The sequence below is a fragment of the Trachemys scripta genome, chromosome 11 (genome assembly GCF_013100865.1).
Source record: "Trachemys scripta elegans isolate TJP31775 chromosome 11, CAS_Tse_1.0, whole genome shotgun sequence".
Taxonomy (NCBI): domain Eukaryota; kingdom Metazoa; phylum Chordata; order Testudines; family Emydidae; genus Trachemys; species Trachemys scripta.
Window position 1 is genome coordinate 65,260,214 of NC_048308.1, and position 16,461 is coordinate 65,276,674.

A 16,461-nucleotide genomic window follows, 5' to 3' on the forward strand; every position below is an offset into this window, starting at 1 on the left:
GGCATTTGCGGCTCCACCCAGAATTCCAATGGGCGGCGGGGACTCCGGGAACTGTGGGATAGCTGCCCTCAGTGCACCGCTTCCAATGTCGACGCTTTCCCCGTTAGTGTGGACTCACAAAGTCGAATTACTGTCCTTAGTGTGGACACACACGTTCGACTTTGCAATATCGATTCCAAATATTCGATTTAAGTAAAATCGAACTACTCTCGTAGTGTAGACAAGGCCTAACAGAAGTATTGGGAGCATAAGCTTTCGTGGGTAAGAACCTCACTTCTTCAGACTTGCATCTGAAGAAGTGAGGTTCTTACCCACGAAAGCTTATGCTCCCAGTACTTCTGTTAGTCTCAAAGGTGTCACAGGACCCTCTGTTGCTTTTTGTAAGACACTGGTGTTACTGATGCAGAGTTTCCAAAGGCAGGCATTGCCTATGGAGCTTATGCTGCATTTTGTTTTTTGTATACAATGTCTGCATGAATGTGTTTAAAATAATGAAAGAGCACCGTTCAGGAGCCTGTGTAACTCTTAGATGGTAAGCAGTTGATGATTAATATCAGATATGTAACTCTGATGGCAAAAGACAGCTAATACTAGACCGATATGAATGACAGCTTTTGTATGGAACTGAAACTTTGCAAGGGTCATATCCTGCTTGGATTCAAGTCCATGGCAAAGCTCCCATTCACTCTAAACAGAAGAGGATCAGACCCTAATTTAGGGACTTGATCTTTCAAACCTTTGCTCACATGAATAGTTCTTCCTCACATGGGCAATACCTTTAACTTCAATGATATTACTTGTATAAGTAAGGATTTTCAGGATCGAGTCCTAGAGTATTAAGACACTTCCTTTGCAATACATTTTTATGATATTAGCAAGTGATTTTTAAACTGGTTTTAAATTGCTGATTTACACTGTTAAAGAGGTGAGAGCAGATTAGTGTTATCAAGTTCTTCTTTGAACTGGTACCTTCCTCTTGCTAATGTACAGCTGAGCCATGCTGTGATCAAGTCCTAATGGGATTTAAAATGAGAAAATAATTAGTTGAGAACTTCTTTCATTTACACCAAAAGAGCTTGACTAATTTATCAAATGATCCTCTTAAATGTAATAGTCTGTCTAAGATCTAATGCTGTATTAAATTAGACAAAATTATTAGTGTTTATATTGCAACTTGAGAAAATAGAGTACTTTTAAAATATCTTTCTGTCTGGATATATATATAAAAAAATTATGCTCATATTGATGTCTTATTTCAAATGATAAATAAGTACTATTTTTCTTCATTGTAATGAATGGTGCTGTATCATATTGTACTTTATTTGTGCAAATCTCCATGTACACGTAACATGTCTATTCTAACGATACTCCTGGGGAATTTAAAACCATGTTTGAAAATACTTATGGAATATTGCAAAATATCATAAACTTCTTGTATGTTCTCTTTTCTTCTGAGTCCCCAAACTTTTTGTAATGCCTTTTTGCTTGCTGATGGTATTGGATTGACAGTTCTGGAGAATGAAGCACTAGGGCAGATTAACTGTAGATCTTTGCATCCATTGATATGGGCTCCCAGTCCCAAAGAGCTCATTGCAAGCTACTGATCAGTTTTCAAATAGTTTTTACTACCTTTGGTCAGAAAACTCATAACTGGCAATCACTGATTTATTTTTTTAAGCACTCCTCAGTTTACCTGGTTGTGTTTCCGCCTTTGGGTGAAAGATGGGCTGTCTCCAAGTACTTTGGGGGACAGGTAAATAATTTGCTAATCTATCTTTACTTAGTATGGACAAAATCATAGACTGGCTTATGTGGCCATGCCAGACTGTAGGAGTGTGTGTGCAAAGCATGCCCTCTCTTTTGTATAGGCTACATGTATTATGGGGTAGCAATGTGAGTGGAAAGCAGACTCCGTAGAGTTGCAATGTCCTCCCTTGTGCAGTTGCACCAGCACACTGGGGGAAAGTTTGCTACACTGAGTATAGACCTACTGCAGCATAATTCCTTCCTGGCGCAGCAGAGAAACCCGATTATGAATGAGTCACAATCTCCCACCCAGGCTATGCAAGGGGCAGTGCAACAATGTGTTGCATATGTTGGCCGGACTATACATTAAAGACCAGAATGGGTTCCTCTGAATTCCCTCCAGTGAAGCAGGCAAATCTGTGTCCTTTGTTTTCCTTCAATAGAGCTAGATTTTTAAAGCCATATATTTTATCTAAATATCTGTGTTTGTAACCTCGTGCAATTCTAGCACACCTATAACTTTAATGTCAGAGTGCACTTTACATAATTTAAATCAGAAGTAAACAAAATCTTTCCCTAGTAGTGAGTATATACTAGTCACTACATATGATGTTTTCACTGTATTGTAAATTCATGCTACTGAGTGTCTAGTAGCTAAGGTGAACTGCAGTTAATCGATATATAAGTCTTATCCAGCTGTACTGAAGCTGTGTGTGAGAGAGACAGGCACAGCATGGCACTGCAAGTCTCCACTAATCTGCCTCAGTGATAAATTGGAGTGGCTACTCTGAGGGTAAAGAGGTAATCAAACTTCTATGCTCTCTTCTTTCTTGGCCTTGCTGCTGAGATTTCCAATAAGAACGGTAGTGTGACAGCATGTCATCTTAAATATTAAAGGTGTTGAACATTTTATCTGATATCCAAAGATGAACTATCGTGCTAATCAATCAGTCCCCACATACATTAGCTAACAAATGCAGAATCATCACACCACCCAATTCCTTCAAACATTTGTGGAGACCTGAATCTGTTTATGGCTTGTATTCTAAGCATATTGAATTTCATGATTTCAGGGTAGACACCGTGGGCTTTAAATCATACCCTCACAGTTGGTGGTCTGTCTTCTTGAGAATCTCATGTCATAGGTACTTGGGTTACTTCGAGTTAAGCTGTGGTGAAGAGCTTGAAGAATAGCCACCTGTACTATGTATGTCTGGCTCTAACCACACTTTAATTTGTTTCACAATTCCTTTTCCCAATTTTAAAAGAAAAGAATGAGAACTATCTAGCTATAAATACTCTATGAATTTTCACCAGCCAAATTTAACATAGTAAGTCCTAAACACACTTTCTGCTCTAGCAGTATGCTTTTCCCCTCTTTTCACTGAAAAGGTAATGAGACATGGGTTTTTAATGGTTGTCTTGGAGAAGAGCATGTTAATTTTAATGAAATACAATTAATTCTGAAAAATCTCTTTCAGGGTTCTTAGCTCTGCTAGAAGCTAACTTCATCAATTATCCATGTCCTATGTATCTTCATATAGAAAGTTGATGGCTTTCATGCTAGGGCATTCTGTTGAGAAATTTGTCTGACAAAAGGAGTATATATAAATTGAATCTCCAACTGGTGGTATTGATGGTTTTACCCCATGACATTCATAGGTTTCTAGCTAGTGTAGCCAGCAGTTATGCAATTATCTGAGATAGAAAAATAAAGAAATCCTATATATCAACTCTGTCCCTAACACACAGCCTTGCAGAGCAGTACAGAAGAGTAAAGATTCTCCTCCTCTGTCCAGCGGTGGTGTTGCTGTACAGATTGCAGTTCTAGGTAGAGAAGGGGAAGGGCACCTAATACTTTCCCATCATGATCAAGATGGCAGAAAAGGGAGAGGCCATGGCTGTAATGCTCCCACCATGTACCAGCTGGCAAATCTAATTGGGCAGGGGACAACTCATGTGAAGGGCTTGACGCACTGAGCCCGGATTTAATAATGGCTGTTCATAGTGTGCCCTACTCATACATTTAACTTAGCTGGTAAAGTATTTATGAACGTATCCCATCTATTAGATTACACGAGGTCCATACTTTGGTGGTGTGCAGCTTAGTTTCATTTGAGATTTTGAGTTTGTTTGATTATGAAACATGAAGTTGTGAAACACAAATAATGGACTTCTGTCTAAGGTGGTGGATTGGGGTCAGGAGATCTGGTATTAATTCCTGATTTTGCCAGACATTTCCTTTGTGACTTACATCTACAATTTCAAAAGCTACCATTAATTTTGGGTGCCCATCCTGAGGCATTCAGGGCCTGAATTTTTCAGATGCACTGATCAGCCATGACTCCAGTAGTGGCACCCCTTGAAAATGAGGTAATTAGACCATAATCTCTGTATGCATCATTCTTCCTTTGTGTAAAATGGACATAATGTTCCATTGAAATCAAATGAGAGTTCTGATTAAAAAGGAAAGTACAGTATGGCCCTGATTGATTTTTGGCTGGGAATTTTCAATAGCATGTAAATGTCTTAAGAACCCAAATTCTATTAAGTCACTTAGATATGTTGGAAAATATCACTCTTGTTAGAGAATGTTGAGAATATATAATAGTGTCCTAGATAATTTAGATGCAACCAAGATAATGAGACTAATTTTAATTGTTCTCTTCCTCTACCCCATACTGAAAAAGGGAGCTCTAAGATTCATTTTTACCTTACCAAAGAGCAGGGATATATTAACTCTAACTAATTTGGGTTTCTTAGAGTGATTCCTAAATATTTCAGGTCTTCCACGGGCCATGAGAATGAAAAGTTAATACAACTAGATAGAAAGCGCATAGAGGAAAAAGACCAGTTCATGCAGTAATCTGATATTACACTGCTTATTAACTGAAGGAAGAGAGAGAGGTTCATATTAAACATTATCTTTCCTTTGTACTGTGACTCCCCCCTGCTGGATTAGAAAGTTACTCTGTGTGGTAACTGCCAAGATTTCTAGTGCTAAATGAAAAAATAATGAGGAAAGGGGAAAGCATTGCCTTGTGTTGCAGAGCAAACTTAAAAAAACTTATAAGACCAGGACAAAATGGAGGTTTTAGAGTTAAAATAAGCTGTTTGGTGCCATCTTAAAGTTATTCCTGAAACATGGTTTTCACAATATAAAATGCAAGTATTACCAAGCTAGATTATCCAATGTTTTATTAGCATCAAATGACAAAGCCATACATGGGCTGAGATTGCTTTTGGCAAAAAGAGCCCTTGACTTTTATGTGAGCTTTACTTAAAAAACAATGACATGATAAGGTCATAGTTCCTTTGTAGGATACCTTGGGTAGTGTGGTTAGCCTATTTAATATCAAAAGCTTATTTTGGATATGAAAACTAAAAGTGATGCTAGTGTTAATTTAGCTTTGGTTAAATACTATTGAATATTTTCAAGGATAACACAAATCCCATCACTTTTCTGATGGTAAAAAGATGCATGAGTGACAGTCTCATTCCTAGCTATGAATGGCAGTGCCTACTCCTATGAGAAACCATGGGTAACCCAGAAGTCCCACATAAGCAATTGACCTTGGCAGAGCACATACACATGGAAAAAATAATTTCTAACATTCACCTTCATCCTTTGAAACCTTCCAATGATAGTAAACATACATATTTTTTTCAGTCGCTGAGATAGCTGATCTAAATGGTTTACACGCTCTGTAGGATGGTCTACAGAACTTCTAGCTTTCTCCAATGTGTTTTATTGATCTGAAAACCGTTATAATTATTCATTTGAAGCCTGCTATTTGAGTCCAGTTCAGGAGCTAGTGTACAATATATCCTTCCTAGTTTTAATTTCTGCTGCTTGTTGCCATGCATAATAATTGCATACAAAATTTGTGCAAATTCACTATATTTGCATTTTGGGAAGGCAAAACATGCTGATATGATTTCCTCTAGGAAGTTCAGCTGCAACACATCTTTCTATGGCAATCAGGTTTGATGGACCCAAGGATTGTAGGATAGATCCTCAACTGGTGTAAACTGATACAGCTCCATTGAGCTGATGCTGAGCTGTTGTAAATTGGCACAGCTCATTGGAGCATAGTTTCACTGACCTCAAAAGAACTATGGCCATTTACACCAGCTGAGGATCTGCTCCACTGTCCCTGAGAGTGGAACCAGATTACCCAATCAGAGCCAAGAAAGCAATGTACTATACCTCTGTGCACTAGGGAGGAGTCGCTGTGGCTGTGGAACCTGGGACTTCTTTACCTCTTCTGGTACAGAGGCACCTTGAGTTAACAGGAGCCCATAGGATCTTGAGTTTGTGTGTGGATGTGTTTTTTAAATGTCTTGGTAAATCTTGAGGTTCATATTCACTCCTAGCTCAAGTAGAACTCTGACAGAAGCAGTCACTTAGGAGATGCTGCTCTCGTGGATAGCATAATCTATCTTTTCGTAGTGTCAGTGAGCCAAAGTGGAACTTGCCCTTCTGCTGGGTGGTTCTGCATTTCCAATATCATCATCCCCATGGGTTGAATTGCTCTAAAGAGTTTTAGACTTAGATTGGGTAAAGTCACAGACACTGTTGCAAGAATGACTGAGAGGCTGCATGAGTACTATGCAAATGTACATAAAATCATAGAATATCAGGGTTGAAAGGGACCTCAGGAGTACATCTAGTCCAACCCCTTGCTCAAAGCAGGACCAATCCCCAGACTGATTTTCACCGTAGTTCTCTAAATGGCCCCCTCAAGGATTGAACTCACAACTCTGGGTTTAGCCAGCCAATGCTTAAACCACTGAGCTATCCCTCCCCCCATGGCTACCTAAGAATCACTGTTCACTGCCTAAAGTATGGCTTGGTCTGCAATTGTGGCACACAGAACAGGCTATAGAGTTCTACATCACAGAAGCTCGTAGGCTCAAGATTTGGCCTGCTAATAAAAAAAAATGTATAAATATCACATTGGGCAATGGGAAATGTGTTTGTGATTAGCTGATTCCAAAATAATCCAGGAGAAAAATGTAATACTGATACGAAAGAGTGCTATTAGTAAAATGAAGGAGAAGGGGACATTTTTCCAGGTAAACTGAGTTCTATGCTTGGGACAATTGATAGGGTCATTCATCCACATGTTCCATAGCTTTGTTTGAGTCATAGAGGCTTTCAGAAAAACAAGCGTGTGTTTGAGACTACATGACCTAAAAGGACTGCATGTATCTTTGGAAACTGCTACTTTTAAAGGGGTACAATTTGAGGTGAATATATTTTTTTTTTACGCTTTCTTTTGAAAGCATAGCCCAGAAGAAAGGAAGGAAAAGAACAACTGTTGAGGTTAAGGCAGTATGCTACAAATAAAATGTGTTTTAAATGTTATGAAAAAGTGCTAAAACGAAGGGGACAAAAATAGGGCATAATATAATGAGTGGTAAAATCACTAAGTCTGAGTATAAACAAGTATTTTTCAACAAGGCAGCTATGTGTGTTAGTGATTATAGTTAATGTAAATGTGAACATGGGATGGAAAACACTGTGGGGGAGATAAAGGAACTTAAAGTAAAACATCTACCCATTTATATTATGCTAGGTATGAACTGATGCAGAAAGGTGCAATTGAACGTAAAGATATTGGATTTGTCCCAGATATGTACACCTACAATCAGCATTTGGAGATGGAGAACAGAAGATTAAAGAAGGAATTGGAAAACTATAAACTGGCTGCCAGGTATGTTAGTGTTAATGGCATGCCGCTTCCTTCTTTTTTTAAACAGCAAATGCTCCAGATAAAATAAAATCAAACTCTTAATGGAATTAATACATTTCTATTTTCTCTGTGCCTCTGCACATTCTCACTTATGGATGAGGCCCTGAATGAAAGCTGAATGAAATTACGAAGTATCTCTCAGCTCTGTCTGGAGAGCTGAGTCTGAATTTCTTTTGTGTCAGTTTGTTTGGCTTTAGTTGATAATATTTAAAATCCAGTAGTCTCAACAAAATACTCCACAGTATTATGAAAATGTAATATGTAGGGATAGGTGAAAAATTACCATATCGTGCTATGTATCAAAATGCTACAAATTGTCATATTGCAACAAGTTGGTATGTAAAGGAGAAGAATAATTCCTCATTATACACCTGATCCTATAGTCCTTTCAAATGTAAAACTTCTATTGTTTTTAGGTCTTGTTTAGTAGGTATCTGTGTAAATATATATGTATACATTTATTGACTGTATCTGTGCATATGGATCCACAGTAGCTGATTTTACAAGATACACAGTAATCACACTCAGGCCTGGTCTACACTGGGGGGGGGGGGTATCGATCTAAATTACGCAACTTCAGCTATGTGAATAACGTAGCTGAAATCGGCGTACTTAGATCTACTTACTGCGGTGTCTTCACTATGGTGAGTCGACTGCTGCCGCTCCCCCGTCAACTCTACCTGCGCCTCTCGCCGAGCTGGAGTACAGGAGTTCACGGGAGAGCGCTCGGGGATCAATTTATCGTGTCTAAACTAGACGTGATAAACCTATCCCCGCTGGATGGATCGCTGCCTGCGATCCAGCCGGTAGTGAAGACATACCCGCAGTAATTTACATTCAGACTGTATAATGGAGAGATGCAGCAGTGAACTACACTGCAGTGTCTTTTTGATAACTCTTTTCTGCATTTGTGTTCAATGTTGATTTGCACTGATATCTAATGGGCTTTATTAGGAGATGAACTGTGAGTAAAACCATCCCTTTATTCTTCTGTGCAGCCTCCCTGGTGTCTGGGTGGGAACCAGGCAACCAGCTACTCCCATTTAAGTAGGTAGGGGAGGAGTGACAAGCTGCAGTCAAAGAAAGAAAAACAAAATGTTAGCCCTCTGATATTTTTGTCCGTTTGATGGTATTGTCTACAGATTTTTCTCTGTAGAAGAGAGCATGCTCCTCGTTTGCACAGTATAATAATGAACTTCTGACTCATCAGGGTAGATCTTCAGCTGGTATAAACTGTCAGGTCAATTGACTTCAATGGATTTATGACACTGCTCACCAGCTGAGGATCTGTCCTGTATATCCCAAGTCTCAGTGCTGGGTGAAATATACTATACCATATATTTCACTTGGAAGACTTCTATGCTCACCCTTTTTTCCCCATTGGTGATACTAAGCTTAATTTTTAAATGCTTCCAGCTGAACATACTGGGAGAGTGCTGATTAGACTGATTAGACGATAATACTCATTATACTCAATGTATCAGACAGAAAGTTTTCATGGTGAGATGCATCGCTGTGAAATGTATTTGAAAATAGCTTCTAATTAAATTTGTTGTTTCTAAGCTTGCTGTTCTTGACAATCATCTTGCCGAAAAGGGACATTATTTGTGACACCACCAGTATGGGGGCCGAGTGTAAGAGACTGCAAACCAATTTCCTCCTGCTTTAATGTTGTTTAACCATCATAGGAAGAGCTTTAGTGTCTAAAACGAAATGTAATGTTGTTGTTTTAATACAGTATTAAAATGATTATACAGCAACTGTAGACACACTTACTAGATTCCTAACTGTTACTCAGACACATTTCACCATGGATTTTCAGCATTTAAAGAGAAATTCTTGATCAGTTTCAATTCCTGTGCACAATAAATAATACATTTTTAATCGGCTGTCCAATGTCTGAAAGCCTCTATCGGCCTACTGAAATAACTAGAGAAAACACTAAAAGAAATATGGCACGTGTGCAGAAATGCCCCTTCTACTCCAACAATACCTCCACAAACATTAATTACCATGCAAAAACTTTGTTAAACTGAAATTTAGGCATATCAATAATTTTAGGGATATTTTTTTAAATGAAGTGTTGTAGTTCTAAAAATTAAACATTTGAAAGTCATGGAAATCAAACTTAAAATTACATTTATTTTGCGACTGTAGAAATGTAGAGATAAAAAACCCAACAATCTTCATTCTCCTCTTCTGTCCCTTGTATTTTCCAGACAAGATTCTAGGCTTGTATAAATCAGTATAGTTCCATTGAAGTCAAGTTCTGATTGGTTGGCAAGGCAGTAGCTTTGTCTTCTGCTGTAACACTTCTTTTGCTATAGCAAGAATATTGTCTCTAGCTATATAGTGTACAAATAAGGAAATGTTGAAAACATTAACTCTGAAACAATGTATTTGAATACATTAATTGAGATTTATTTGTTGATTTAAATCCATCTATTTAACTAACATATACATGGAGGATTTGATCTCAGCTGGGGTAAAGAAGCATAATTCCATTGTTTTCAATGTGGATTTACCCCAGCTGAAGATATGACCTTCTTTGTGTATTAGTTACTTTTCAGTCAAGTCATATATCACAGTTTCAAAGCCAGTTGGAATATTAAATCTTGGTGATCTGAGATGCCTTGAATCTCTTTAGGCTTTGGCCTTTGATTTCAGAGGCACCTTCCGGTCCTATGAGCCTATATTTACCTGCAGCTGTAGATATTTTAAACCATTTCCCATATTGTTTAAACAGAGGCTATGGACTGTGTGTGCATATCTCTAATGGTAATCACATTTAATGTGCCCTTAACCACAGAGGGTCCCAACCACTATGTATTGCAAAGAGTTATAAAATTTCTAGCACCTGATGTGGTGGGAATGTATTGGGTAACTGTGATCATAACTGGATGTGTAGATCTTTGGGTTGTATATGCATTGTAGTAATAATAATAGTAATACTTACCAGAGCCTTAAGTCTGATTATATTTATATGGTTTACAAACATCAGTTAAGTTAGCCTTACAGCGTCCATGTGAGGAAATCTATTGTTCTCATTTTACAAATAGGAATCTAATCTACTTGTGGCACAAGAGATTAGGGTCCTGACTTTCAAAACTGTGCATACAATTATATACCCTGTTTGCAGCTGAAGTCAGACTGTCAAAGTGTAAAACCTTCTTCAGAATTGATAATCATTTAAAAAATAGAACCCTTGCTTGACTTCCTTCCCACTGCACCAAAAGCCCAAACAAGTTTGCTTGCCTTTGCCACAGAGAAAAACACCTTTTTGTTTTTGTTGTTTTTGCTCTTTCATTATGTGCAGCACTTCATACAATGATACGTGCTGCATACAGTGTGTAGGTAAGGCAAGATGTTGGTGTGAGAATGCGTGGTTTCTAAAAGGTTCCTCTTTATATTACAGATGATTCAAAGTTTAGGGCTGGGTTTTTCAGAGTTTACAGGAGTTAGGTGCCAAATTCCATTGCAATTCAGTGGGAACTGGGTGACTAACTCCCTTAGGCTCCTTTGACAATCCCAGCCTAGTTCTATAAATGGCCCTGCTTTTCCCACCTCTAATTCTGTTTAGTTAACTGCTTGTGAAGAGAGCAAGACTGACAGCCCTTACACTAAAATTTCTGACATATGTACCCACCAAAAGGGATAGAATTGGCAATGCTACAGATGCAGTGGGATTTTCCACACTCTGAACCACAGTCCACCTGGAAGGATCATTTTCATGAACAAGGACTTCATGAGAGTCTTCAGTTTCTCATCTGAGTAGCATTGTGATGGTGTTCTTTTTTGAGCCGACACAATTCAGTAGAAAGTAGACTGAGACCACCAACTTTTTCTCCTCATTTCAGTTACTACCAATCTGGGATGGATTTGAATCTGTGATTTAGGGCTTGTCTACACTGCCCCGTGATTAAGACTACGGGGATGTGAGTAGCAGTGGGTACCAAAGTGCTGCACTGTAAGCACACCAGCAGGATCCACAAGGGGAAACGAAAAGGTTTCTACTTAACATATTCCTCTTCAAGCAGGACTACGTTACTGTGAACTAGGAACCTCATAGATTGCATCTGCAGCATCCACATGGGGGAGTGTGGCGGAGCGATGACTGACTGGTGCGGCACCTCCTGCTGGTTGCCTCAGGAATTGCCTCTTTTCAGCCCGGAGCGCCCTCTACAGGCCAGTGTCTCGCCTGCCGCTGGCCCCGTGTTCCTCTCAGACCCCGGTTCCCTCTGCCCAGGGGTTCTGCCCACCACAGTACCCCCTTGCTCTGGGTCTCCCCTCCTGGGGGAACCCCCAACCCTCTATCCACACCTTGCCTCAGTGGCTACTGTCAGTCATCTTCTAGCCCCCATTCCCTGTGGTGGACTGTAGTCTATAAACCACTCATCATTGGCAAGGTGGTTAGGACCTGCTGCCTTTGCCTATCTCTGGGCTGCCCCCCTGCCACCCCAGTAGCTTTTTGGCCCTTTTTGCAAGGCCTGCAGCCTGGGGGTTTTCCTGGCTGGAGCTCCCCAGCTCCCTCTGCCCTTCCCCAGCACTGCTCCACCACAGGTACCCTTCTCAGCTCCCAGGCAGCCAGGTCCTTCTCTCTCAAGAAGCTAGAGGGTCAGGTGGGTCCTGATTAAGCTGGCCACAGCTGTGGCTGCTTTCCCATCAGCCTACCTTTTCCCTTGGCTGCAGCCCTCTCCAGGGCTGCTTTAACCCCTTCAGGGCCGGAGCGGAGTGACCACCCCGCTACAAGGAGTTACAGTACAGGACTTTGGTACACAGTGCTATTCACACAACTATAGTCTCAACTACGGGACAATGTAGACAGAGTTAAAAGATTCTGTATTCCATTATCCATTTGTTAAATCATCGTCTCCCAAGTTCCAGTCTTCAAGAGATTGAATTACAAGTTTCACATTGTGTTTTCATGCAGCAAAGCTAAGGAGGCTCTGCAAAAAATACAGAAAGAACGTGATTTCCATCGAATGCACCATAAGCGAGTGGTCCAGGAAAAAAACAGGCTCATTAGTGATATTAAAAGGTAAGCAAACTGATCTTTTTTTACTGTCACTTAACAGAAAACTAAGTGAGTTTGAGTTGTTACTTGGCAATGTAATATCATAGCTGAATTTTAAATTGTTAGACCAAAGCAGTTCTGATAATTGGCAGTTCTGCCCAGCCTTGAAAGCAGAGAAATGATAACATAGGCCTCTAAAATTCAAATGTCTCCAGTGTTTCAGAAATTGGAGGAAACTTCCTAGGATGCACAGAAAGGAGACATACATACATAAACTATTTTTGGTACATAAAGCATGTAACGTTCCTTGACTGTCAATTCCCTTTTTTCATGGTGGTTGAAGAAGCTCACTTATTTGTTTTAACTTGAGTTAGATACAACTAAATCAATCTTCTTTTTTTAAATGTCATTAGTTCTTGTTCTTGACAATGATTTGAGCTAATCTTAGAATGTCATAATGTACTTCTTTTTGTGTACAGCAAAAACGTCCAAAAGAAACAAAAAGAAGTACATTATGACATTGATAGGTAGAATGTACATTATGACATTGATAGGTAGAATGAAGGAGAAGGATTGGAAATATATAAAAGCAAATAGTACTTTGCATTTAAACAGCATCTTTCATGTGAACACCTCAAAATGTTTCCCAAAGGCAGGTGATATTTATGATAGTCTGGAGTGCAATCCTGATCAGTGAGGGGCTGTGTCACCCCTGAAAACTTGGGCACCTCACCGTGCTTTGCTGTTGTAGCTTCCAACTTGGTTCAGCAACTCTTAGCTTGTCAGCAGCACACTAGCCACCCTTTGGCTTCCAGCAGCCTTGGCTACTACTTGCAGGGTGACCCCAATACTCCTAGTCCTGAATTTCCCCCCCAGAACATGTGTTCTGTACTGTCCAGCTCTCTCCAGGACAATTCAGATATTTTAGATCCATTGCCCCTGTAGGGAACAATATACAACAATTTGCTACTTTAACTGGAGTTACCCAAATAATTCACAACACTGGATTAGTTTTGATTAAAGAATAAAACACATGTATTTAACTACAAAGAGAGATTTTTAAGTGAGTACAATTATAAGGCATTAAAGTCAGAATTGGTTACAAGAGAAATATAGAGAAAATGCTTTCTTATTAACTAAATTTAACAAACCAGACTTGGTTCAAGGTAAAATTCTTACTACATACTCTCGGCCAGGGCCGGCGCTTCCACTAGATGACCCTAGGCGGTCACCTAGGTGGCAGGATTTGGGGGGGCGGCATTTTGCCGCCCTCAATGGAAATTCGGCAGTGGGGGGGTCCTTCCGCTCCAGGTCTTCGGCAGAAATTCGGCGGCAGGTCCTTCACTTGCTCCAGGACCTGCCGCTGATGTGCCCTGAAGATGCGGAGCAGAAGGACCCCCACCGCTGAACACCCCAGGCCCCCTGAATGCTCAGAGGAGGAGCCCTGCCGCCTAGGGCGGCAAAAACCCTGGCACTGCACCTGCTCTCAGCCACAGGGCTGACAAAATTGCAGGTCAGGATCTCTCCCAAAGTCAAATGGCTGCTTCCTTTGTCATCTTAGGTGAAAAAGAAAGAGATAGGTAGGGAGAGAAGCTTTGGGGTGTTCTTGCCCCTCACTTTATAGTCTAGTCCCCCTGTGAAATGCATTTTCCTGCGGGTTACCCCTAGATAAAATTCCTTCCTGCTGTGAGGATGGAGACTAGGAGTCTCATGGTGAAAAAGGATCCATGCTGCTGTTTGTTAAAATATGGATCAATGTATTACTGCTCCCCTTCTTTGCCAAAAAATGGTTACTTGGCAAGTGATTGCCCATCAACTTTGACATATGACTAGAGGCACCAGCTTGTTTTTTATCTTTAAGAAACAGGTTTATCCACTCCCCAGACTTGTCTGGTAACCACATTTCAGTCATAATTTCAGATTGTTAATAACTTTACATATAATGTTGCTACATACATTTCACCATGATATTATTGACCAGTGAGTTATTCATTTTCAAATGATACCTCACAAGGCATATTTTGTACAAGCATCATTGCAGTAGTGTGTAGGGAGTGAATACAAGGGAGCGTTTCGGTCACCGTATTATCCCCACTTTTCGTATGGAGAAGCTGAGGCACAGAATGGTTAAGTGAGTAATTCAAGGCCAAACAATGTGTCAGTGGCAGATTTGGAAATTTCACACTGGTCTTGTGGCTCATAGCCCTGTGCTGTAACCCACAGACAACAATACATCTGGTAAAGCAGGAAGATGTTTTTAAAAGTAGCTTTAAGATATGAGTCGGAAACAAATACTTTAGTTGAGCTTCAGTATTGTCAAAGAATTTGTGTTGAAAAGGTGTGTGAGCATCACATTGCATACCTTCTTGCAGGTGCTGTACTACAGCTGACAAAGTTTGTCCCATCGAGTTCTGTGTGAAGTGTTTTGGAGTGATCTGTGTTTATAGAGTTCATGGGGTGAAGTCCTGTCCCTAGAATTTTTTTTAAAATGTATTTTATCATTATTACCATATATGAACTTTCCATAGAAGCATTTAATTTCATTCATTACCCGTATTTATTACCTTTACAAGACCCATTAGTGTTTGGTCAGTCTCTTATCATTTTCTGTGTATTAATTCTGTTCAGAGTCTAAAAGAATGGTAACTATGTATTATAAAATCTACTTGATGTTGATGTAAGGCTGTCTGTCACTTTATCCATTCAAAGGATTTCTAATGCTTTACTCCTCCATGCCTCTAATGCTGGGGATCAGTTATTTTCCAAAAATGAGCATCTGGCTGATAGTGATAATTGCGCTTTAATAGGTTTCAGAAGCAATAACCTCCTTTGGGCTGTAACCTAATAGAATAGGGTCCCTGGGTGGTCTAAATTTTAGTTACCTTGAAAATTCTATGTAACATTTTCCTCCCAGACACTATCATTTTAAGGTATGTTTGCACTTATACTTGCCTGTAGCATACAGATGTTGCATGCCCAGCTAGCATGGGTATAAATAGCAATGTAGATGGTGAGACGCTGCTTAGGTGATAGAAAGCCCTACCCACCTGACCCCTAGGGTATATACCCTACATGGCTCGCTACTTGCCCAAAGTGTGCCTGCCATGTTTACACTGCTATTTTTAGCAATGTCGTGTCCTGTTGCCTCCCACTTGCTGGAGCCTTTCTCTGCTGTAGCGAAAGACTCCGGCAGCAGGGAAAGGTTCTGGTAGTACCTCACTACTGGAGCCTTTCACTGTCGCATGTAACTACACACTGCAGTGAGTATGGATGCAGCCTGCCTTTCAGGCATCATGTAGCTATGTGAACCCTACGCACCACCCTAAGTGCAAACAGTCATAGGTCATTCCCACCATATATAGAGAGAGGTCCCTAATTCCTCCACATCATCTTCTGCAGGATTTATGATTTCCTTTTTTGTATATTTTCCTTATTTTAAATGGAGTGACGTACTATTGGTAAAGTATTTTTGTAGTAATTTTCCTTAATGATTAAACAAATAGATGAGCTATTGGCTTTCCTCTGGATATTTTCCCATTGTTACAAAGTGATATCTGGTTTTTAGATCAATTTTTCCACCAAGGTTGTCTTATCTTCTAGATCCGTCAGTAACAAGTTGTTGTACCTGTGGGAGTCAGGCCCTTTGAGGTGGTCTTTTCATTAATTAGTTTTTCTATCCTTGTTAATAGTCTTCTGAAACTTGAGCTTTCTACCTGGGATTTTAATTGCTTTAGGTGCAAATAAACTCAAACTGTTATATGAATATTCCCTATGAGTTCTTTAATATTAATTTCCATAATTTCATCATTACAGAATAGCTGCTGCTCCTGGAAATTTTGTGCTCCTCTCCCTCAGCTAGTATTACCTCCCATTCCTTGCTGTCCAAGGTTAGGTTACTGACCAATACATCTACATTGCAAAACCAAAAAAGGCAAAAAATGT

The 16,461-nt window shown here is 39.8% G+C and overlaps 1 protein-coding gene across 1 annotated transcript in view; it reads left to right on the forward strand.

Moving 5' to 3' along the window:
- SPAG16 (sperm associated antigen 16) overlaps positions 1-16,461 on the forward strand; it is a 757,728-nt gene that overhangs the window by 22,566 nt on the left and 718,701 nt on the right. Inside the window, exons 5-6 of the mRNA XM_034786388.1 lie at positions 7,329-7,466; positions 12,436-12,543. Of these exons, the coding sequence (XP_034642279.1) occupies positions 7,329-7,466; positions 12,436-12,543 (246 nt within the window). The remainder of the gene's footprint in view (positions 1-7,328; positions 7,467-12,435; positions 12,544-16,461) is intronic.